The following is a 24,238-nucleotide window of genomic DNA, read 5'->3' on the forward strand; positions in this document are numbered from 1 at the left end:
AACAAAATTTCATGAATATTTCCCTTTAGGTGTGAGGTAGCTTGTAATTTCGGTTTCATGATTCGCGTCTGTCGAGTAGTTGGATTGTTACGGTATGGCTGATACGGGCCTAAGTTTAGATGACATAATTAAAAAGTCGAAATCGTCAGGAATGAGAAGCAGAGGTGGAGGGTGAGACAAATTTAACAAATTCGTTGTAGTATTGATTTTTTAATGATTTCTGTATTATCGATTTCCATATAACCTTAAAGGAGTAGGTTCACGGTTATTAACAAAAAATGTTGTTTTACGTTATCGTCTGACAGTACATTTGAAGATTCTGTTCTTCGTTAACAATAGTTTTCTTTGTGCTACTTTATTTTATGACTGGTTCGACTCCGTTTCATGAGCTGAAATTAATAAAAAAATTCTTTTAATTTGAAGACCTACATCAGTAATATATCCTTGTCATGTGCGTTTTAAAAGTTTACATTTTTCCTCACAGATGTTTTAGAAACATTAAAATTAACGAGTCTTATTACCTATACATTCATTCTGTTCTTTTATTTAGAATATACATTATAAATTTTATTTATAATAAACTGTTACAATTTGATTGATACTTGTTTACTGCTATCTAACCCTAATCCATATTAGTAATGTTACAGTGTAACTTTACAGTAGGTAAACATCTATTTTTAGAAGTTAACTTTCAAGGAAGTTTGAATATTATCAACCTGAAATTAATCATAACGTTTGTTACCTTTTTACATAGTGTTCGAAGAGGAATTAATAGGGGTGCTCGTGCCAATGGTTTGTTAAGAGGACGGGGGTCGAAAGTAATTACAGATGCACGATTTAAAATTATACAAAAGAATCGAGAGAAACTTACAGATGCAAGAGATAAACTTGCTGAAATTGCTAAACAAAGCGATGCCAGATTGAAATTAGATAAGATTCGTGCATCTCAACTGAAAAAGATAGAAACACAGATACCTGGAATTTCCCGCAAAGCAGGTCGCAATGGAAGGTTGTCTTTGTCGACTAACAAAATACCTCCAATTATTCCACATACAATGCCACCAAATATTCCAAATAATTACATGCCTCCACCCACAAGGACAGTGGGTTATAGACCACCTTCACTTGCGGAACCTCATTATATGGGAGACATGAATATGGATTACAATGATGGTATTCATGGATCAACTTATTTATTTAGGAAAATACATCTGTTTGAGTACTTCAAAAAATGTTTTTGGAGTCTTTTGATTTTTCTTTTGTCAATGACAAATTTATAATTTTGCTGATTTTACAAATTTTTGTACTGGATTTGAATTAAAATATTTTTGAACTACTAATTCATGAAAATATATGAAAAAGTACTCAGTGTTTTGAAAATTTCAGACAGATGTAATTCTTAATATTTTATAAAATTATTTAACATGCTTGTATATTGCAGATTATATGATGGAAACTGCACCATTAAGAAGAACTGTAAGTAATGAATATGCTCCTACACCACCTCCTCCACCTCCTGTGTTCAGTATTAAACCTGCATCTTCATATACATGGGTAAAACCAGCAAGTAGTAATATAACAAGAATTGTACCTTCGCGTAAACCAGATGTTGAGAGAGAACACGAAAGAGCAAGGGATTATAAAGTTATTGCACGTTCTTCAATGGTAAATATTTCTGTAAGCAATTTAACATATTAATTTGTTATAGTGGTTCCCAAACTGACCTTTGATTCATGGAAGGCATTAATATTTTCAGACCCCAAAGCACAGTTTAGGAACCACTGATCCATTATATTTTTTTTTTATTTTCAATGGTTATTTATATTTAATATTCCAGGCAAAACCTCCTTCTCCTACATATAAAGAAGATTGGACTTTTGGTACAAAATCACGGTAAATATTTTGACTAATAGACTGCATAATAATCCATTTTTTATTTGTATTGTTTGCTAATAATATAACTGTTTTAGAACTATATTAGCAGAAGATCCGGTAGATTCAAAATATTATGACTCGCGAAGTCACAGAGATATTGGTGTAAAATCACGATTAGATTCAGTTCCAAATAAATCACGAAGCATGGGTGTTTTATCTCGATCAAAAACGAGTACTAGTTCGTCGTCATCGCAGTCGACTGGTTATCGAATTGTAGTATCAAATTTACAAGCAAACGTTACACAGGAGGATATAAAGGTACGATCATCAAATCTACCGAATGTATTTAGTACAAATAAAAATTTATGTTTTATGCTGTAGGAATTATTTGAAGATGTAGGAGAATTATTAGTGTCCAGATTAGTGCGACCGGGAACGGCTGAAGTAATTTATAAGACACTAAAGGACGCTACAAAAGCCGTTGAAACTTATCACAACAGGCAATTAGATGGTCATCCGATGAAATGTCTCCTTGTAAATCCACGACCAAAAAACAATCCAACAGGACCCGCAGTAAGGTCTCTTACAGAGTGAGTACCGATTCATTTAAATACATTGTTTAAATTCGTATTTTCTTTCTGCACTATCAGTCATTTTATCGTAACCATGAAATACAAATTGGAGGCAAATTTATTTCTGTACTTTTGCAGATCAAGAAGAAGCGTTAGTTCAAGTTATGTACAACCGAGTTTAGGAGCAGTGCATCGTGCATTGTTTGATGATTCTTAATTAAATGTATTAATTCTAATAAGAAAATGCCACGTGTAATGGCAATGAATTCTATTCCAAATACAGTAGCTGTTCGCTGAATGAATCCGATCAGGGCTCTGAACAGATTTTTTTTTTTGGAAACGCTCATTAATAGAACTACCAATGACACATTCTTCTTGGAGGTTGTTCATTCATTTGTTCAATGTAGTTTGTTTAGCGAACGCCCATTTAGTGAACGTTCGTTTAGCGAACGATTATTGTATTTCTAAAAATTGGTACATACGAATGGACTAGATATGACTTCATAAAATGAAAAAACAAGTAATTTGTAGAAAAAGTTCTAAGCGAAATTTGTATCTATAAAATATCATGTATTTTATTTTTAATTTGTATAAACTCAGTACACCTCGGTAATTGAATGAAATAATTATGATAGCAAACGAATTTAAAGCAACTGTAAACGACAGGCACAAAAATGCTTCTTGTACATTTAATATATCGAAATAAAAATGATGAGCATTTAGGAATTTTTAATATTTCGTATTCAATGAGAACGTCGAAGAAAAGAACAAGCATGCGAATGCCCGAACATTCGAATGAAAAATGCAAATAATTGTGGCTTTTTACAGAATACTGTAGATAAAGGAATTAGGAGTTATTGTACTATGGTCTGTTATGGTAAAAATTTTATTTACTTGGTATAAGACGATCACAATACTGTAATGTATGGTTATAAAATATAAAAACTAATATACCATACGTATTATTAATGACATGCACTGAGTTCTCTAGGTAATTAGGTATTAGTTATTAGGGAGATGTTCGAGCAAGTATTTGGAATAGTTGACAATTGTAATTTGATGTAGTAAATGGCACATAAATAACTTTATTCCTTCATCACAACTACAACTTCTAAAGAGAAATCAAATGTCCGAGATACGACTCGAATTTGTCTTTCTCATTAATCTCGTATAGATATCGCCAACAATATATATATATATATTAACGTTGTGTACCTTTGTTACCCACGCACATCCACATGAAAAAAAAGATATACAATTAACATATAAAATACAATAAAAAAATTAATGTCTAATAGTTGACTACCTAGTACGCGTAATAATAATAAAATTAATTTCTAATACAATGGCCGCTCGACAAGCAGCGGCGCTACGAGCACTAAAGTCGGATCTTACAAAGCGTCTACTTATCCAGCGGTCACCGTAGTTGAGTACCTAGTAGACACTATACGCAATTTACAAAGTATTTTTAATTAACGCTGATTATCAATACTGAACCATCCGAAATAATTTAATCATGTTTCTGCCTAAGTGTTCACTTAAAATCAAGAAATCTCGAACCTCTACACCTAACACACGGTCAAGCGACATCGAGTTCGAAATTTCTTGACTTCTTGACTATACGTTACGTATGAAAGTCACTTTTCTCGTCGCGTTTCTTAACTTCTATGATTGCTCATCTTAGCTTTGTTTGGCAACCGAAGAACTTCAGCGTACGACATTTCTAGCCTCTTCAGCCGGGCAACCTCTTCCGACGCGGTGCTCGGTTTGTAGTTCCTGTACTCGAAAGAATTATTATGTTGTTCATTGCGCGCGCACGTATTGTTAGCTTGTTTGCCCGTATTCTGCGTTTCTTTCGTTCTGGTCGCGTAACTGTACCCGTTGCACGTGCCGCCATTTTGGTCATAAACAGTGAATGGCCGGAATTTCTTCTTCCCGCTGTTGCTCATTTTCGGATGAACGAATTTCGGGTTGGTCGTGGGTATGACGTCGAGCGCAATCGACTTATCGTGTGTCAATTTTCTGGTGGAATGTTTCTTCGCCTGTTTCTTAACGTGCACGTTAACCGTCAGGTAGTCCAGACGACAGCCATTCCGTTGTCCTGCCGTCTTCTCGTTCTTGATATTTACAGTAGTGGTCGCCTCGTTGCTCTGTGTCTGTTCACTGGTACCGTTCGAAACTGGTGTTTGTACTCTGTACAACGGCTCAGACACGGTGGACGACAAAGCCGAAGAGACGATGCTCTGATTGTCGTCCGTGGTATCGCTAGGAACATCCTCCAACACCGACTGTGTCTGAGGTACGATCGTGCTCGTCGAGTCGTTCAACAGCGGCAATTTTTCACCCACGTCTTTCGCCTCCGCCGCCCTCTTCACAACGCTGAATATTTCGCTGAATATCTGCCTGTACTCGGGCGTCTTTCGGAACCTGCTTTCAAACGGGCTGTTGTCGTCATAAATGCTGAACTTGCAGTCTTCGCCGTCGGCCAGGGAGCACAGCAACGAACCAGGTCTTCCGTCGGTCTGCGTCGCTTTGTTGCTCGTTTCGTCAGAGAAACCAGAAGACAACGTCTCCGCCTCGGAGAAATCTGTCGGGGTAGCGGAAAACGGTTTCTTACCGCATCCTTCAGCTTTGGTGCGAGTGCCGTTCGCGACTGTGGATTTCGTCGACTCTTGTTGTAATTCTGTCTCCGATGTGGAGTTTTGGAAGCTGTTGAACTCGCCGGACATCTCGAGCTCCTCTTGCAATGACATGCATGGTGTAGGCAAGTTGTCCTTGCGACGGGGTGCGGAACGCCTTTGTACCTCCAGCAGGGCTTGGTACTTTTCCACTAGAACTCGGTACGGATTGCTTAGGTCGTTCGCTGGTACCTCTTTCTCGTTCAGATCCTGTAAGCAAGATGTTTACTTTGTACCTAATGGTTGACAAATTTATCTTTTTTTGTGGAATTGATTATTTGAGAACTTGGTAATTTTGGAATTAAAATTTGGAAAAATTAGAAAATTTGGAAATTTGGGAATTTTAGAATTTGGGAAATTCTAAATTTGGGGATTTGGAAATTTGGGAGAACTAAAATTTGGAACTTGAGAATTTGAGGATTTTAGAATTTGGGGTTTTAGAATTTGGGGATTTTAGAATTTGGGAATTTAGAATTTGGGAAATTCTAAATTTGTGGATTTGGAAATTTGGAAGAACTAGAATTTGGAACTTGAGAATTTGAGGATTTTTAGAATTTAAGGATTTTAGAATTTGGGAGTTTAGAATTTGAGGATTTAGAATTTGGGGATTTGGAAATTTGGAAGAACTAAAGTTTAGGGATTTTAGAAAATTGGAAATTTAGAATTTGGAGATTTAGAAATTTTGGAAATTTAAAATTTAGAGACTTATAATTTTTTAAATTTTGGAAATTTAAAACTGAAAATTTGAAAATTTAGAATTTGGAAATTAGAGGAATTTAAAATTTGAGAATTGATAATTTAGAATTTTGAGATTTAGAAATATGGAAAATTTAAAATTGAGGACTAGAAAATTTAGAATTTGGAAATTTGAGGAATTAAAAATTTGGGAATTGGAAATCCCAAAATATGGAAACTACCAAATTTGAGAAAACATCTAAATTTTATAATTCACAAAAAAAGCATTATATAAAAAAAATTGTAATTTTGTTAGTAAACGAGCATAAAATGCTTCGAAATGTTTTAAAAATAGAGCACTGAGTGAAATTGGTGATGCAACTAAGTCACGCGAGGTATAATTTATTCAATAATCTGTTTTGCAAATGTAATACAAATTTCAGCTCGAACGAATATCAAGAAAGTAAAACGAAAAGGATAATCGGAAGGTGAAGGAAACGCCAGATTTATAGGACGTTAAATAAAAGAAACGACTGTTCGTTGGAAAAAATATGTTTTATTTAAAATCATATAAATCTGGCACTTACATTGTACAACATAATTTTAACAAATACTTCGACTAGATATACTAACAATATTCAGTCATGCTTAACGTCGAACGAACAACATCGAAAAAAGAATAAACACGATAAGAGGAGCAAACTTAATTCTAAAAAGAAAAATAAGCAGCATCACCAAATTCAACCGTTTCAATTTCATGGTTAAACTTATATTCTAATTCGTTTTAACACAGTCTTCTCGTTCTTTGGAAACCCAATCATTTTTTTATATTTTTATCAATTCTATGTACAAATTGAAATGGAACCCCTTATTACCATAAGCATGTTTAAAAAACCATGTTGTTCAATTCTCAATAACTTATGATAAATGTAAGTGCTCAGTTTTCCTTTCGTTTTACCTACACCTTATTTTAACCAACATTTTATCGCTAACCAGTCTTAACGAAATATTTACTATTGGTCTAACTATACTTTCGTTTCTTCAGTAGCTAACATCTCAAATTACCTGTTGACGTTTCTAAGTTACGAATTAAGAGCAGTCTACACATTCAACTAGAAAGAATTCGCAGAATAGAAACTGAAAAATTATAAAGTAGAAACTATAACTATAATACAATTTGATGCTGTTCTAATTAAAAAATTTTCTCTTGTAATAAATACTGTCAATTATGTTTTTGATACCGTTAGTCATCGATGAATAACGCAATGTTTTGAACGTTGATTCTGTAAAAATTGTCGAATGTGCTTTTTCTGTTAGTACTTCGTCAAAGAACAAAGTAAAGAAATTCTTTTGTGTCATATTTCTGTTCGCTATGAGATTCTAAGGAACATTTTACTACGATATACATATTACAGAGTAAAACATACTCCTTTCAATTACTAGTTAACCTGTTCGCAACGGATCTTTTGGCATATTTACAGTGTCGACTGGGTTAGACGAGCGAAGCGAGTTACGTAGTTTGGTACGCCATTTTAAGAGGGCGCCACTATCAAGAAATTTTATATTTGTGATATACTTGGATTTGGGAAATTGGAATAAGGATCTGGGTTTTTGGAAATTTTGGTACTGAGAATTTAGAAATTTGGAAATTTTGGGAACTGGAAATTTGAGAATATGAAAATTCAGGAATTTGGAAATTTGAGAATATGGAAATTCAGGAATTTGGAAATTTGAGAATATGGGAGTTTAGGAATTTGGTAATTTTGGGAACTGGAAGTTTGAGAATATGGCTATTTAGGAATTTGGAGATTTTGGGAACTGGACATTTGTGAATATAGAAATTTTGGGTGCTGGAAATTTGAAAATATGGGAATTTAGGAATTTGGGAATTTGAGAACTGGACAGTTGAGAAAATAGAAATTTTGTGAACAGGAGATTTGAGAATTTGAAAATTATGGATACTGGGAGTTTGAGAACATAGGAATTTAGAAATATTCAATACTCGATTCAACATTCAATTTAGGAATTTGGGCAATCTAAGCATCTGGTGTTTGGAAATTTAGAACTAAAAACTTTAAGAATTTAAGAACTTCTAAAGTAGAAATTTAAGAACTGAGAATCTGAAGATTTGATGATCTGAAAATTAGAAATATGAGAATTGAGGATTCATGAATTTATAATTATATACTGTTAGAAATTAAAAAACTTGGAAATATGGGTTTCTGTAGGTTCAGGAATTTGCAGGATTTGAATTGAAAAATTACTACTTTAATAGTATTAACAATATATACTGAGATTCCTTTCACATTACTTAAATAAACATACTATAGTAAAAACCAGTCTATAAGAAATAAATATTTTCAGTTTACGTCAACATATCATACCAGAAAAGCTCAGCTAATAAAAATCAATACAATAAATTTAAATTCTGCTTCGATTCAAATAAATATTAAACTTAAATGTAGAAAAATGAAAGAAATGTTGATACTCTTAGTTGGATCCACATATACATTTTGCAACACCGAAAAACCAGCGGTGTCGATTTCAAACACAGGTTGTATGTGGGTAATAAGTATAGAGTACCTTACAACGAAAGGTTACTGTTTATTATATGATCGCAATCTTTAATATTCGAAATACTTCGAAAGAAACGCTATATTTCTGTGTCTACTAAACCGTTGCAAACAGGTTAGAAAAGTTACTATAGTCTCTGGTCATCCTAATTATTTAATACTTATAATAATTTTTTACTATCCTTCAGCGACAACATCTTTCTCAAAATAAATATCGGTATTCGGAATGGTTTCAATAAGAACGGTATAATGCATTCGTTCTTTATATAGCATATCGTATGAAAGAAAATAAGAATCAACGACGGTGTTTTCCATATAGACGCGAAAGTTGTCCACAATATGGAACGAAACTGTTTAGTCTCTTTTTTTGCCATGGATTGCTTTACGTTTGTTGCGAGTGTCTCCTAGAGCAAATAAAACTTTGTTACTTCTGAAACGAAATCCCTGTGGAACCCTTACAAATAATAGGTTGTTGCATATTAAATGGCCGACTTTGAACCGAACAAATTTTTCAGAAAAACTCTATAATCGAACCCGTAAAACAGTTACAATTTGAAGATTGATGCTAGAATAACTAACCTGTCAAAATGGCAGATTTCTAAATTTTTTATTTTACAGATTCATTATTTCAAGTTACCATCTAACTTTACGTTCCCTTTTATACCATCTATTTATTTTTGCTAACACGCGTTTCAATTAATTAGTATTATTGCCAATAAAATAACTGTTAAACGTGATGCGAATACATTCACCATTTTATCTGCGACAACCTAATACTATCATACACGCTACACCGTCAACATTTTGTTTGAATTGTACAGGATATCCTGTATAACTGGTACAACCGACAGCATATTTAGTCTACGTGCAAAAATATGAAAGATAATTTTCTAGTAAGAGGTTTTGTTTTGTAGAAAACAAAATGTATAAGTCAAACGGAATTTAAGATTATTTAATACTATCGTGATTATCTAATAATACCTTAAAACACATTTTTCAGAAATGAACTTTGAGAACTCGTAAAACTACTCGAACGTAAACATAGAGATAGAAATTTCAATTGGGATTTAGCGTGCTAGATCAAGGTCGCAAAATGTATTTCATAGATTCACAAATTTTTTGTACACCTTCGCTTTATTGCAGTCGCGTTGCACCTTAATTTTCTTGAAAACGAAGCCTCTTGTAACAAAATTTTATTTTGTGTTTTTTATTCATGTTTGTACGTGGAATTTGCACTCTCAACGGGACACCCTGTACTGTATAGGTTGCTATATAAATTCTGTCCATTAATCTTTTTATATATAGAAAATTCAGTTATGAATTATTTTATTTTAATGATAACAATTATGTACGTAGTTCAATATTCGAATGATATTTTCCGAGAATATTATCACAGGACAAAACTTACAAAGCAACTGAACATTCATTAAAAAAACAGAAACCGTATGGAACAAAAGATAAGCAGAAAGTCTACCATCTAAAGCAAATTTCAAGAGCAGAGAGAATGTATCGTGCACCCTGAAATAAATTTTGTATAAAAAATTAATTACCTGTATGATTGGCTCTGGTTCCCGTTGGCTCTCATTGATTAGCGACTCTGCTATGCTAATGTCATCGTACTCTTCTTGGTTCAACATTATAGAGAGTTCATCGTGTGCTTTGGAGTCCATTCCTCGCAAACATCGACCGCATAGTTGACCCCGTCTATGAACACACCAATAACAATAATAAAAAATTTATAAAATGTTTATTAAAGTGAGAGTTCATTATACTGAAGAAGAAATACAAATAATTTAAATAACAAATGTTAACTTTCTGTAACCTTGGAAAGAAAGAATACTTATAACATCTTTTTACAAGCGATTTGTTATAAATAATAATAAGTAGCAAGTTTATATTTTAATTATCTATGGAAATTTATTTATCTTGTATAATTTATGTGTACCATGTGATAAAATCTGTAGTATAAACCACTGGCACACACAGTACATGCAATGATAAAATGAAGAAGGAGATAAAGAGATTAGAAGATAAAGATAAAGTGTCTATCTCTTTTATCTTAATCATTATTTAAATAACTGATGATCTCAATAACACCCAACTCTGTTCAAAACAGAACAGAGTAGATTGATACATACCTTACTTCTTCGAGCATGTTTATTTCTTCTTGAAGATTTTTCACATCTTGCTCTGTACAGCGCAAACCATTTAATTGTTCCTCTAAGGCACTGTATCCTTGTGTCAGGAACGCCACCTGCTGTTTAAGTTCTGTGTTTTTCTTCTGTTCCCTGGCTATTTGGTTTCGAGCTTCTTGTAATTGCCTTAACAATTCTGTTAATTCTTCCTCACTTGTCCCTCCTGTTATCGATTGTCGTATACTTGAGTCTGTGATTGCATCTTGGAAAGGTTTTTGGCTAGATGGGGCAGCGCTCTGGAAAATGGTTTATTCAATGCATTAACTGAACAATTAATTGATGCAGTTTTGCAATTTTTCTTAACTTTTTACTGAGCTATTTATATCTTGTTCATCTTTATATAAAATACATATATAATTTTGCATGAAATTTTGAATAATGTTATTGTTTCATTATTTATATTTTTACATACTTATTAGAATGGCCATATTGAAGTTTAACAAATAGTTTTGTAAATAATGCAACCTCTGTATAACAACTTTACATAGTTCAGAATATAAATAGTAGGTTTAACTGTGGTGGAATCAAATCTGACCTAATTACAAACTCAACAATGTGATTAATGTGAACATCCTATATTTTTATAAATGTAATTAGAAACTGCCTGGCGACACTAATACTTTTCTTAAGAATGAAATCAAGATTATCCAGTTTCTGACAATTGAAAATTACAAATGAATAATGTATTCACTATTAAAAAATGTTTTGAAAGAAACCAGAACAGATCTCGTTAGATCACACAAGATGAATGGAAATAGAAATTCTATAGCAAAGCTGTCAGTGTTTTTCCGATGAAATCGAGATTTTCCGCAGTCGGTGGTTTAGTGGCTAAACGAAATAACCGATAATTATCGAACTTATCTAAGATCACATGAATATTAATACCTGTTGTATGCTGCCACCCGGCGTGACCGATGCTTTCCACAGAGCGGTTTGTGTTTGTGCGGTGTTCGTCGATTGCCCCGCACTTTGCTGCCGGAGTAGACTTTCATGTTTCTCGTTTATCTCGTCGATTTTCTTCTGGAATTCTTCGCAACGTGCTTCCAAATTTTCGATCGTCAAACACTGACTGTTAACAAATCATACAAACATTTGTTAAACACTTACTATTTCCTTTCACACAAATAACACAAGTTCAAATGGACATACCTTTTAATAAGCTTCTTGTCGCTCGTCTTTTCTATTACTAAACGGTGATTGGCGCGTTCCAAGTTCTGGATGCTAACTTCAAGTTGTTCGTAGATCTTCAGCCGCGAATCGTTTACTTCCCTCAAGGCAGCTATTTGCTTTTTCATATACTGAAAATTATACATCGCGTTTAAAAGAATGAACCATCATCGTTAGCGATACACTGGATTTATTTCTGAATTACCTCTATTTCTTGTGCTTGCTCCTCGATCGTGGTTTGTTGTGCTTTGACGATGTTCTCTAATTCTTTATTTCGCTCCAAGAGTGTTTTACCGAGTTCTGCCGCCAATTGTAAATCTGAAATAAAGTTTTAGTAAATTAGACAAGTAATCATTGTAACATTAAAGTTTGGTGAAAAATATCGCTGTAGAGTTGATTTTTGTTTCAAACGTGTTTAAATAATTAAAATAAAAACAGAAAGTACAGTAAAATTTTCTACCGTTAAATATTACGATAAAATTTTTTTATTCGAGTTCAACCATTTGAAACTATGTCGTAATGACTGTTCGATATAGCTATCAAAGAGATAAATGTAAATATAATGATAAGCAGAAAATAGTGTGTGGAAACAAAAATTTGGTAAATTTATATTTAAATCGGTTCTGTGTCACCTGGAATGTTTACGAAATAATTTGAAAGGTTATAACGGCCAATTCAAATTATCGTAAAAGTTTTAAAAGCATAATTAAAAGTTCTAGAATAAGAATTTTTAACAGGTCGACATACTTTTTGCATATAAATTCGTTTATCGGTAGAGACGTAATAAATTTTCGACAATTTAAGCAATTTTTTTAAGAAAATTATTAACGACGAAACTGCAGAGATTTAAAATACTTTAATTTATGAAAAGTGTTATTTGCTTATCGTCCAAAGTGGGCTCTGATTTAAAATGTACATAATTATATTGAACGAACTCGACTTTGACACTGAATATATTAAACATAATTGTGTACGTGTGGTATAAACATAATTGTCTGATTTCACCTTTCGAGCATTTTCGAACGATATTTCGAACTTTATTTCGTCTGGTTCTGAACATCATTTATTCATTTGGTTCAGATCTAAATTGAAATATTTAAATTTCTGCATTTTTAAATTTTTGGATTCTCAATTTTTCCAATTTTCAAATTTCTAAATTTCCAAATTTCAAAGACTTAAACTTTCTAATTTGCAATTTTTCTAATTTTTAAATTTTCGGGTTCCCAATTTTTCCAATTTCCAAATTCTCAGACTTAAATTTTCTAATTACTCATTTTTCTAATTTTTAAATTTCGAAATTTTCATATTTTTTAATTTCTAATTTTCTAAATATCTAAATTTTCCATTTTAAAAATTTTCAAATTCCCAAAATTCCAAATTGCAAATTTAAATTTCTCTTATTTCACACACGTGTTCTACAATTTTGTAGAGTCATTAAATTTCAATTGTTATAAATTCTTATAAATAAAATTTAAATTTAAAAAAAAAATATGTATAAAAAGACTGTAAATAACGAAGAAATTTGATATTTCCATATTCGATTTTACCTTTTTCGCAATTATGGTATAACAGCTCGAAGAAAGATTATTTTGTATTTAATGTTTGCATATCTTTCACTGGAATGACAGATTAACTCGTTTTTCCCGGTTAGCAGGTTAAGAATGCAACGAATTAAATTCACGGTACGAAGGAAACAACTCTTCCTCGTAACAAATTATATAAGCTTTTACGTTACCAGTCAATGCTTGAATCTTAGCACACATTAAAAGTAGAACAAATATGATAGAACATTAATATCGCATTACGCGTGGTATTTTAAATATGCGTATTCACGAACTATGTATGGAATGTTCTTTACTAATTTCTTTCATGAATTTTCGAACAATTCAATCATTTTGATATTTGTTAATAATTTTTCGAACTTTGAAATTTTTGTAATTTTATTATATTTCAATTTTTAAACAATGAAAGGCGGAAACAATTTAAATTTAATTTTATACTATCTTATTATATATTATTTTTTTAAAGATATGAGACATGTGTTTAAACATTTTTAAATATTTAAAAAAATATTTGTTTTAAGTGAATGAAAATTTCTACAGTATTTCATATTTTGTATAGTATGTAATATTCGACATTAATTTATTAGTTATTTATGTAGTTAATTTATATAGTTATTTAATCATAATGATTTTTAATAATTATCTAATCGTATCTATGGTCTATAAATTTCATGAAAGTCAATATTTGTCAACTACATATTTAAATTTATGTATTTAGAAAATTCGACAGCGGTAATTTAACTCATTTGCCTCTTTCTTATTCAAACTCTTATAATCGACAGTAAAAATCAAGGAATTTTACAACATTCAGTTTTAGATTCAATTTTAGATCACATTTAAACAATTACTGTAAACACTGTTAGAATTAGCATCGTATAAACAAAAGACATTGCAATTTGCAAAAATGTCGAAGTTTAACCAACATTCGAAGGATGTTCGATAATTCAAACACTATCATACGTCAATACTTTTCAAATTTCCAAAATGTCAATAATTTTGGTTTAACAATTTGTTCACACTATTACAATAGCCTACAAGTAATTAATGTTCACGGAACTTCTAAAAATCAGATCCAATTTTAAATGATACGCAAAATGAAAGAACACTCATCACTTCAAGTAAAAAAAGATTGTTAAATATTCATAAAACTCTATTATTCAGCACTAAATTGATCACAATGCTAGTTCCCATATTAAACACCTGTTGAATTATTAATATAAAACAGCCAGTCCATAAAATTATCAAGATATTCAAATTTGATGAATTTTCAAATTTAAATTGAACTTTTCGCAATATTCAAAATGAACGAAAACTTCACAATTGTTATATTATACACTAATATAAAATGATTAATACTCCACAAGCAAAAGATCAAGATCATCGAAGATCAAATTGAAAGCCAACTGTTCACAATATTTAAATCAAACAAAAACTTCATCTCCAAACATTAAATTCATCATGATGGTCTGTATCAAGTACCTACATAATTACTATAATGTATAATCAAGATGATTATCGAGAAACTACTAATTTAAAATTCAACTTGTGATATTGAAATCGAACAAAAACTCCATAACGAATCACTAAACTTTACCTACTAATGTAAGGCGTATAATTAGTTCCCCATAAGCGAAATACCAAGATTATCAAATTTCCAAGTTAAAATTCACCTTAGAATATTCAAATCGAACGAAACCGTAACTAATGACCGAATACCTACGATTACCTACTAATATAAGGTGTATAATTAATATCTCATAAGTAGACCATTAAAATAGTCAGAGTTCCAATTCAACTTCTTTTCATAATCAAACAAAAATTTTATTATTCGTCGCTAAATAGCTGCAGGCTGAAGATTATACTTCGAAGTACATATTCAACTGATGATGTTAAAAGTGGAGGAAAATTGATCAAATACTTGTATGACTAATATAAGCCATAAGCAAAATATGATCAAACTTATAATTTCAAATCCAACTGACTTTAAGTCTGATCATCAAATACCTACATGAGTATCTATTAATATACATAAGCATAACCCATCCACAAAATATCAATATTAACAAATTCCAAACTTCGAATACGACTGATAATTTTAACTGAAAGAAAGCTTCATAACTAATCACTACATATCTATACGATTAAGAAGCTCAAAATTACCAAACTCAACTTCGAATCCAACTGATGTTAACCGAACGAAAACTCCATAACTGATCATCACATATCTACATGATTAATACAAGTTTATAACCGATACTCCATTAGTAAAATACCAAAATGCCTAACTTCAAACTTGGGAATGTTAACTGAACGAAAACTCCATAACTGATCATCACATACCTGTACGATTATGTACTAATGTAAGAACCCATGCGTAGAAGCTCAAAATTACCAAACTCAACTTCGAATCCAACTGACGATTAACCGAACGAAAACCCCATAACTGATCACCACATACCTACACGACTACCGGTTTATAATCGACAACCCATCAGTGAAATACCAAGATCCTAAATTTCAAACTTGACAATGTAAACCGAACGAGAACTCCATAACTGATAACCAAATGCCTACGTGACAAATACAAGTTCATAACCGATACCCCATCAGTAAAATACCAAGATCCTAAATTTTTAACTTCAAACCTGACAAAGTAAACCGAACGAAAACTCAATAACTGATCACCAAATATCTACACGACTACAAGCTGATAACCGACATCACTAAAATACCAAAATGCCTAAATTTGTAACTTCAAACCTGACAACGTCCATAACAAATCACCAAACTCCGTAGAAAACGTAGAAACGCAACGAGTTTCAGCTGTACCTTCAGGTCCTTGAAGACACGAGAGTTCAATGGAGTAATCCCAACAATCCAAAGAATTCATCTGCGTCTGTGGGTCCCAGACGACGTCCACGCTAGGGCCGCTCATCTTTCCGCGGCCAGAATTCAAGAACTTTCTTGCAGTGTTCACTCTCGATCACTAAACCCCGTGGTTTCAATCGAACTACGCAAACGAACACGGAAGATTTGGACTCGGCGAGAGGTCGGCCATCCAGGTGACACGGTTCGGTGTACGATGATACTGTTGTACACGTAGAAGTCAGGTTATCGACCACAAGCAACCGGTTCCACCGAAGGTAGCCGGTCTTCTGTGAATCGCTGGTTAGCCGTGGAACGCGTGCAGGCCCAAACCTCGAATGCCCATCCACTACCGACAGAAGTCTCTCTCTCCTTCCTACTCCTTCTTTTACCTATGCTCCCCTTCTACCGACCGACACCCCCCTTTTCTATCCTTCTCTCTGTTGTTCCCGTGTTTCACCTGGTGCAATTCCTTTTCAGACACTGGTGTGAGAATTCCTTCTTACCTGCCTCCCGCGGCTACTCTCACTCTGCCCCCTACTTCTTCTTCTTCTTCTTTATTCCCCTACTCGTGCGTGCCTTCCACGGGATACACCTTCGAATACACGTGCAAAACTTCTCTGTCCCACTTTTGGTGTGTACGTACTTTTCTTTCGAACGACGCGTATGGGAATCGTTACGTTACACGCTATCGGTCATTTTACGCTCTCTAATGAGCTTACGAATGATTACGTTTTGATATATGTGGTATGTGGGTGGTTTGGGAGGTGGTGATGCGGGGGATGGCTGAGTAATGAGGGATTGGGTGGGGTAATCTTTGAAAATGTGGGAGAAGGTTTTGAAGGTGGGTGTGGGAAGCTGTTCTTCATTTGTTTGCAAATTTTTTTAATTATTGGGAATTAAATTTGGGAATTTCAGATACATAAATTATGAAGACCTTATTTTTAAATTATGAGATTCATTTATTTTTAATTTTGATTGAATATTTAATATTTAGTAATTTGCACGAATTCTAACGATATTTAATAATTTTCTTAAAATAATAGTACAGTTCCTGGCATTCTCCTTCGTGTTATCAATTTTTTAAAAGAATACAAGCCTCAAAGTCATTCTCCCTGTAATTGTTATTAGGGAGAATTTTGTAAAGAAACATTACAGTCACTGATGTAATCCTTCTCTACATCGCCATTTTATTAGAAGAACATTACAATCCCTAATGTTGTCCTCTCCTGTAGTATCATTTCCTCTAAAAAGCACTACAGCCTCTAATGTTACTATGTCCACGTTACCATGTCCTCAGAAGAATGCTACCACCTCCAATGCCACCTCTTCTAGCTCGCCATTTTGTCAAAAGAACACTACAATGATTAATGTAACTCTTCGCTGCACCGTCATTTTTTCTCTTCATATCACCCTTCCCTACACCATCTTTTTCTGTATAGAACCCTACAATCCTTAATGTCACCCTTCCGCGCATCGTCATTTCCTATATAGAAACCTATAATCCTGAATGTCTTTTCTATATCATCAATTTCTTATAAGACCATACAATCCTTGATGTCACCCTTCCCTACCACCACCATTTTCCTATAAAATCGTACAATCCTTAATGTCACCCGTTCCTGATACCACCATTTTCTTACAACCCCCCTCTATCCCTAATGTCACCCTTCCTGATACCACCATTTTATTACAAACCCCCTCTATCCCTAATGTCACCCTTCCTGACACCAGCATTTTCTTACAACCCCCCTCTATCCCTAATGTCACCCTTCCTGACACCACCATTTTCCTATAAAACCGTGCAATCTCTAATATCACCCTTTTCTTACACCACCATTTCCTCTATAGAACCTCTACACACCCCACCCTTCTCACCAGCCCTTCTGTCCACCCCACCCTCCCTACCACCCCTTCTGCCCATTCCACCCTTCTGCTCAACCCACCCTTCTGCCCATCCCACCCTTCTACCCACCCCTAAATCTCCCAAAAACGCAACTAACCTAACAATCGCAATAATTCGAAAGGAGAGCTCCTGTTTCCCTCGAAATCTCATCCCCGGTAATCGTGTAAACCGCTTCCTCGTGGTATTTCGATCGAAATAACCCCAAGCGACCTCCAGCCGAGAAATATACTTTCTCTTGGGAATGCCCTGCGAAACGTTATTAATCTCTTCATCGATCGAAACAAAAGAGAGGAGGCTATTGTTGGCTCCGTGTTTGTGAAGGTGTAGTAAAATTCTGCGGGGTTTACGTGTGTACGACGCTAACCTTTCGAGAGCGTCGAGTGCAAAGCGTGAAACCGCTTTGAAGATATTACCGACATTAACTGGGGTATGCAGCGTCAGCTAACTGGATCATTATCGTTCCACCACGCCCTGCAACAGCGTGCCAGTATTTTGTAAAGCAACAAACGAAACTCAGCGTACCGTAACTTGCGCTAAAATGTAATTTCACACTTTGCGTGTTCGGGGTGGTAACTGTGGGAATTCCTTGTTAGATTTGAATATAGATTCAATGCATATTTAGCGTTTTTGTGGTACAGATTTTTGGTGGTCTTTAACCCCTGCGAGTGGGTGCGTCAGGTGCAATAAACTGTTATGATGCTGAGAGGATGAAGAAAGTTTCAACCCTTTGTATTTTTATGTTCAGTATGGCTCGGCATCACATTTCTCTTGGATTTTATAAATAATTCATTGTCAGATAAATAGATTGGTTAAATATATATATTTTCATTTATTTACTATTTATAATGTATGGAAAATGTATGTGTCACGTACTCCATGCTGTTGATAGACATTTTATTGAGAAATTTTTTATCTAGTTTGCAAATGAAGGAGTTGATAGGTAAATAGAAATTAACGAGTGCGAAGTTTTAATGTTTTGAACGCTTTCTAGTTAGGGACCCTTCATTATGCAAATTGTGATCAGATTTGAATTAGGAATTCAAGATAAAAATATGAGGAGGATTTATAGTACTTGAACTAGTATTGTGTGTCACAAGTGTAGCTTGATATTGTAATACACATTGTTTTACAAGACATTGTAAAATATATACTTAACTAGGTTTTTTGTGATATAGGTGGATGGTCCTTAATCTCTTAAATTAGGATTCAATGAGTGCGTCTGATGTAATAAACTATTAACTGTTATAGTATTGAAAGGTTTCAACGTTGTGAAGGTTTACTACTTACAGACTCTTCATCATGCAAATTATAATTAGATATAAATTGGAAATTCAAGATAAAAATATGAAAAAAGTTTGAAGTACTTGAACTGCAAGGGCACGTGTATGTGTTATTATGGTGCAGGGGTTAATACTTAGGCATTATCGTCATAATTTATAGGTGGATGGTTTTGAACCCTTTGAACTATGATTTAGTGAGCGTCGGATGAAATAAACTATTAACTGTTGGAATATTGTACTTTAGAATTTGGGTGTTTAGGAGATTTGGAATTTTACAATCTCAGAATAGTGGAGCTTTGAAATTAAAAAATTTGAAGATTACAATATACAGGAATGCAAAAATCCTCAAATCTCAAAATATCCATATCCTCAAGTGTCCATCTTCTTCAACCTTTAAATCTCCGAATTTCAGACCTCAAATTCCACTTAATCAGAATACTAATTATTCCAAATTCCAATGTCATCAAATTCCAATATTTCCAAGTTCCGATATTTCCAAATTCCGATATTTCCAAATTGCGATATTTCCAAATTGCGATATTTCCAAATTTCGATATTTCTAAATTCCGATATTTCCAAATTCCGATATTTCCAAATTCCAATATTTTCAAATTTCGATATTTCCAAATTCCAATATTTCCAAATTCCAATATTTCCAAATTCTAATATTCCCAAATTCCAATATTTCCAAATTCCAATATTTCCAAATTCCAATATTCCCAAATTCCAATATTCCCAAATTCCAATATTCCCAAATTCCAATATTCTCAAATGTCAATATCTCCAAATCCCAATATCTCCAAATCCCACTATTCCCAATTCCCAATATCCCCAGTTCCCAATATCCCCAATTCCCAATATCCCCAATTCCCAATATCCCCAATTCCCAATATCCCCAAATTCCCAAAACCCCAAAACCTCCAATTCCCAAATCTCCAAATCCCCAAATCCCCAAAACCTCCAATCCCCAAATTCCCAAATCCCCAAAACTTCCAATTTCCAAATCCCCAAATTCCCAAATCCCCAAATCCTAAAATCTCAAACCCGTAAAAACTAAAAAATTCTCAAAACCCCCAACCAGTATCCAAATCATCCCTATTACGACAGCCCATAAATAAAGTCACCGTCCATAGTAAAAGGTAACTAAAATGCCAACGTTATCGAGGAAGTAATTTACTCGATCCTTTTTGCCATAAAGCAAAAGCATTAATTGCTTCTGTCGAATCAGCGGTTACCGATAAAAATGTTAAGGTCAAGTGTGCTCGCAATTTATATATCCTTTCAATTTGCTTTCACTTGATTTTATACGACGTTACCGTGATTGTTCTTGCGATCATTTCAATCATTCTTCTTACCCTAGTTCGTATATATTTCTAGCACCTCTCGCATACTTTTCGTTACAATAAAACAACCGATACTGCAACGTAAATTTCTTTACCTCAATTTCTATCATGTTCATACGTTTTGTTCCTTGCTGCAGCTTTGATAGGTAGGTACAAGTTCAACACCGTTAGCTTGTTACTATGTTGCCAATGATATGTAATCGATGAACTGTTATGGTAACCATAGATTTCTACGAACAGTAAATTTGTACGATCTAATCGAATGACGAGTTTTTAGAAATTTTAAAATTGGTTCAATGACATACTTCTTTTGCTTTGAAAGACATTGGTTCAAAGTAATTGTCTCTCTTATGTGATGTCCTATTGGAGTGTTAAAATGTATTTACCTTTTGTAGATTTAAGTGAATTATGCTCACGTTGAGAACTTCATTAAAATCAGTACTTTCTAAAAGAAGTTTCAAATAGCTTGTTGTATTTTTAACAAAAAATGACTTCATTTAAAAAGGTCTAACACTTCTTTTGCTTTGAACGAATTTGGTTCAAAGTAATTGTCTGCTTATGTGATGTCCTAATGAAGTGTTAAAATGTATTTACCTTTTGTAGATTTAAGTGAATTATGCTCACGTTGAGAACTTCATTAAAATCAGTATTTTCTAAAAGAAGTATCAAATAGCTTGTTGTATTTTTAACAAAAAATGACTTCATTTAAAAAGGTCTAGCACTTCTTTTGCTTTGAACGAATTTGGTTCAAAGTAATTGTCTCCTTATGTGATGTCCTAATGAAGATTTAAAATGTATTTAGCTTTTGTAAATTTAAGCAAATTATACAGACATTGACAACTTTATTAAAGTCAGTATTTTCGAAAAGAAGTTTCAAATAGCTTGTTGTAATTTTAAAAGAAAATGACTCCATTTGAACAAGTCTAGTATAATTTTTGTATCAGCTGTAGATAAAGTACTGTCAGGAAGACCAAAGAAATTAGTAGTTCTCGATAATTACATATCAACTAGCACCTTATTAACCTATATACCATGTTTTGTCGACTTTTCAAGACTAACAGGCTGTTGAACGAGTTTCATCCATTTCAAGCCTTTCAACGTTAATAGTACGATTATTTGGAAAGTTATTGTCGGTTGAACACTGCAGCTGATTGCACGTAACGCATCAAGGTATAATGCATAAAGATCCGCGGTCCAGCGACTGGCAGTCGAAAGTATCCGTATCAAGGCTTTCCTCAGCGGAGACCGTTTTTCTTACACCGTTAAGTCGAATGCTGATCGGTTGTTGCGGATGTACATGAAAATAAACAATAATGGAGAGGAGAACGGAGACCTATGGAATTTATGGCGCGAGCATCTTCGGGAGAAATGCACCTAGAACGTCGCTCGTATGCTTTATGCGCCAACCGGCACAATGATGGGAACCTAGCCCACGTATTTCTACGGTTCGCCGATGGTTCATTTGAGCCGGTGGCAAACTTTTTGCACGACTCTCTATTTTAACGAGAACGGAACATCGGGGCACGATTCACTTTGTGAAATGCTCGGACAGACTGTTGGAGCTTACGTGAACCGTAATCGACATCGTTAACGGTGAAAACTTTCGAGATGACTCGCGTTATATCGCCATGTGTTAATTATCTGTGCGGTATATTGCGACGTACTGAGTATTTATGGGTTCTGTTACTTTGTGTTATGAAGCTACGCGTTCTTTGTTGCCTCGCGTTATATCGCCACGCATTATATCACCTCGCGTTAAATACTGATGCGTTGAATTACAACACGTTAGCAATGCGTTGTATTACTACGCATTCTATTGCCACGTGTTATATCGCCACGCATTATATCACCTCGCGTTAAATACTGATGCGTTGTATTACAGCACGTTATGTAGCAATGCGTTGTATTACTACGCATTCTATTGCCACGTGTTATATCGCCTCGCGTTAAATACTGATGCGTTGTATTACAACACGTTATGTAGCAATGCGTTGTATTACTACGCATTCTATTGCCACGTGTTATATCGCCACGCATTATATCACCTCGCGTTAAATACTGATGCGTTGAATTACAACACGTTATCTAGCAATGCGTTGTATTACTACGCATTCTATTGCCACGTGTTATATCGCCACGCATTATATCACCTCGCGTTAAATACTGATGCGTTGAATTACAACACGTTATCTAGCAATGCGTTGTATTACTACGCATTCTATTGCCACGTGTTATATCGCCACGCATTATATCACCTCGCATTAAATACTGATGCGTTGTATTACAGCACGTTATGTAGTAATGCGTTGTATTACTACGCATTCTATTGTCACGTGTTATATCGCCAGGCATTATATCACCTCGCGTTAAATACTGATGCGTTGTATTACAGCACGTTATGTAGCAATGCGTTGTATTACTACGCATTCTATTGCCACGTGTTATATCGCCACATGTGTAACTGTCACATATTATATGACCATGCGTTAGGAATCTATGCCTTGTAAACATGACATTTAAGAATTTGAAAATTTTACAATTTTCAGGGTTTGGAAATTATATCGATAGTCAGTCTTTTAAAGTGCATTTGGAATACGAGGATCATCTGTATTCTACAAATGCACTATAAAACGTGAGTATAATTTTTCCCAGTAATATGCGTTCTTTATGATTCAAGAAAATTTTCCATGAAAACATTTTGCGCAAAGGAACCGGTAAAACAAAATATTATGAAGGTATTGTGAATGTTCGAAACAAAATAATAACAGATAATAAAATTTATAAGTCTTCGTGTCAACAATTTAAAGGTCCGAGATTAAATTCAGAGTGTTTCAATCAGTTTTGTATTAATTCTAAATAAAGAAGAGAAGACACCAACGTATTTCTGAAATTGAACCAGTTCAATCTCCACTAATTACAAGCTCGCAGTTCATGCCTCTGCAGTCTTCTCAGAACAGTTCAATGTGTTTCAACATTATTTCTTAATAACCAGCGGAGAAACAGAACGTAATCTTACGTTTCATTCATGAACGAGAGATGCGAGAGTATTGCACTTATTCCTTCTTCGAGATCGGTTTCTTCTCACGAACCAGAAATCGTAAAAACAATACACAATTACGGCTATCTGATGCATTCCGTGAAAAGCGTTAATATTCCGTAGCAAGTACGCGTTATAAATACATAATACGACGTCACAGATACATTACAAATTGATGTAGCAATTAACTCGTTTAGGTTCAATAGCCTTAGGAAAAATACCATTTTGAATGAACTAGTTTCCATAACGCAATATGTACTCATTTTTTCGTTGTCTCATTAAACTTCTTTCAAATTACAAAATTCACTACTTTTCTTTTTTTATGTTATAACAATTCAAGATTAACTTCTTTGTTTTTATGTAGAAATATACTAACGAATTGTATTACACTGTCGGTTCGTATTCTAGTTAACCGGCGCATGCGCATTGTGCAGTTTCTGACGGGCTCTTTTAAAAACGCAAGGTTAACGGGGTATAAACTTAACACTACAAATGATGAAAATCTTTTAA

General features: G+C 33.8%; 2 protein-coding genes across 5 annotated transcripts in view; one reads left to right on the plus strand and one right to left on the minus strand.

Annotated features, from left to right (window-relative positions):
* The first annotated feature begins 16 nt into the window (after positions 1–16).
* On the plus strand, positions 17–23,436 carry LOC100876206 (uncharacterized). Of its 3 annotated transcripts, none has more exons than XM_012288943.2 (7): positions 17–171; positions 755–1,173; positions 1,442–1,677; positions 1,838–1,893; positions 1,971–2,193; positions 2,257–2,465; positions 23,238–23,436. In XM_012288943.2, exons 1-7 carry the CDS (start codon positions 95–97, stop codon positions 23,257–23,259), a joined length of 1,242 nt encoding a protein of 413 aa, XP_012144333.1. In that variant the 5' UTR covers positions 17–94; the 3' UTR covers positions 23,260–23,436. The 3 variants fall into 3 exon arrangements, with proteins under 3 accessions (XP_012144333.1, XP_012144332.1, XP_003704899.1); XM_012288942.2 differs by lacking the exon at positions 23,238–23,436 and adding an exon at positions 2,586–3,180; XM_003704851.3 differs by lacking the exon at positions 23,238–23,436 and adding an exon at positions 2,586–3,180 and having other exon boundaries at positions 1,442–1,665.
* Positions 3,503–24,238, minus strand: part of centrocortin (cerebellar degeneration-related protein 2-like) — a 64,755-nt gene continuing 44,019 nt past the window's right edge. Inside the window, exons 1-7 of one of the 2 annotated variants that reach the window (XM_012288933.2) lie at positions 16,127–16,619; positions 11,941–12,053; positions 11,718–11,866; positions 11,454–11,637; positions 10,512–10,804; positions 9,924–10,077; positions 3,503–5,335 (exon numbers count right to left, since the gene is read on the minus strand). In XM_012288933.2, coding sequence (XP_012144323.2) covers positions 4,106–5,335; positions 9,924–10,077; positions 10,512–10,804; positions 11,454–11,637; positions 11,718–11,866; positions 11,941–12,053; positions 16,127–16,232 — 2,229 coding nt within the window. In that variant the 5' untranslated portion in view covers positions 16,233–16,619 and the 3' untranslated portion in view covers positions 3,503–4,105. Of the gene's footprint in view, positions 5,336–9,923; positions 10,078–10,511; positions 10,805–11,453; positions 11,638–11,717; positions 11,867–11,940; positions 12,054–16,126; positions 16,620–24,238 lie in introns of those variants that run through there. The other variant, XM_012288934.2, reaches the window with a different exon arrangement.

This window comes from Megachile rotundata, chromosome 4, assembly GCF_050947335.1.
Source record: "Megachile rotundata isolate GNS110a chromosome 4, iyMegRotu1, whole genome shotgun sequence".
Classification (NCBI taxonomy): Eukaryota; Metazoa; Arthropoda; class Insecta; order Hymenoptera; family Megachilidae; genus Megachile; species Megachile rotundata.

What these genes read in the sequence shown, in the direction of transcription:
- LOC100876206 (XM_012288942.2), top strand. Translation starts at nt 95, where the DNA reads ATGGCTGATACGGGCCTAAGTTTAGATGACATAATTAAAAAGTCGAAA. An exon ending in CTTCAATGGTAAATATTTCT is followed by an intron (nt 1,678 to 1,837) that starts GTAAGCAATTTA and finishes TTAATATTCCAG; the next exon opens with GCAAAACCTCCTTCTCCTAC. An exon ending in TTACACAGGAGGATATAAAG is followed by an intron (nt 2,194 to 2,256) that starts GTACGATCATCA and finishes TTTATGCTGTAG; the next exon opens with GAATTATTTGAAGATGTAGG.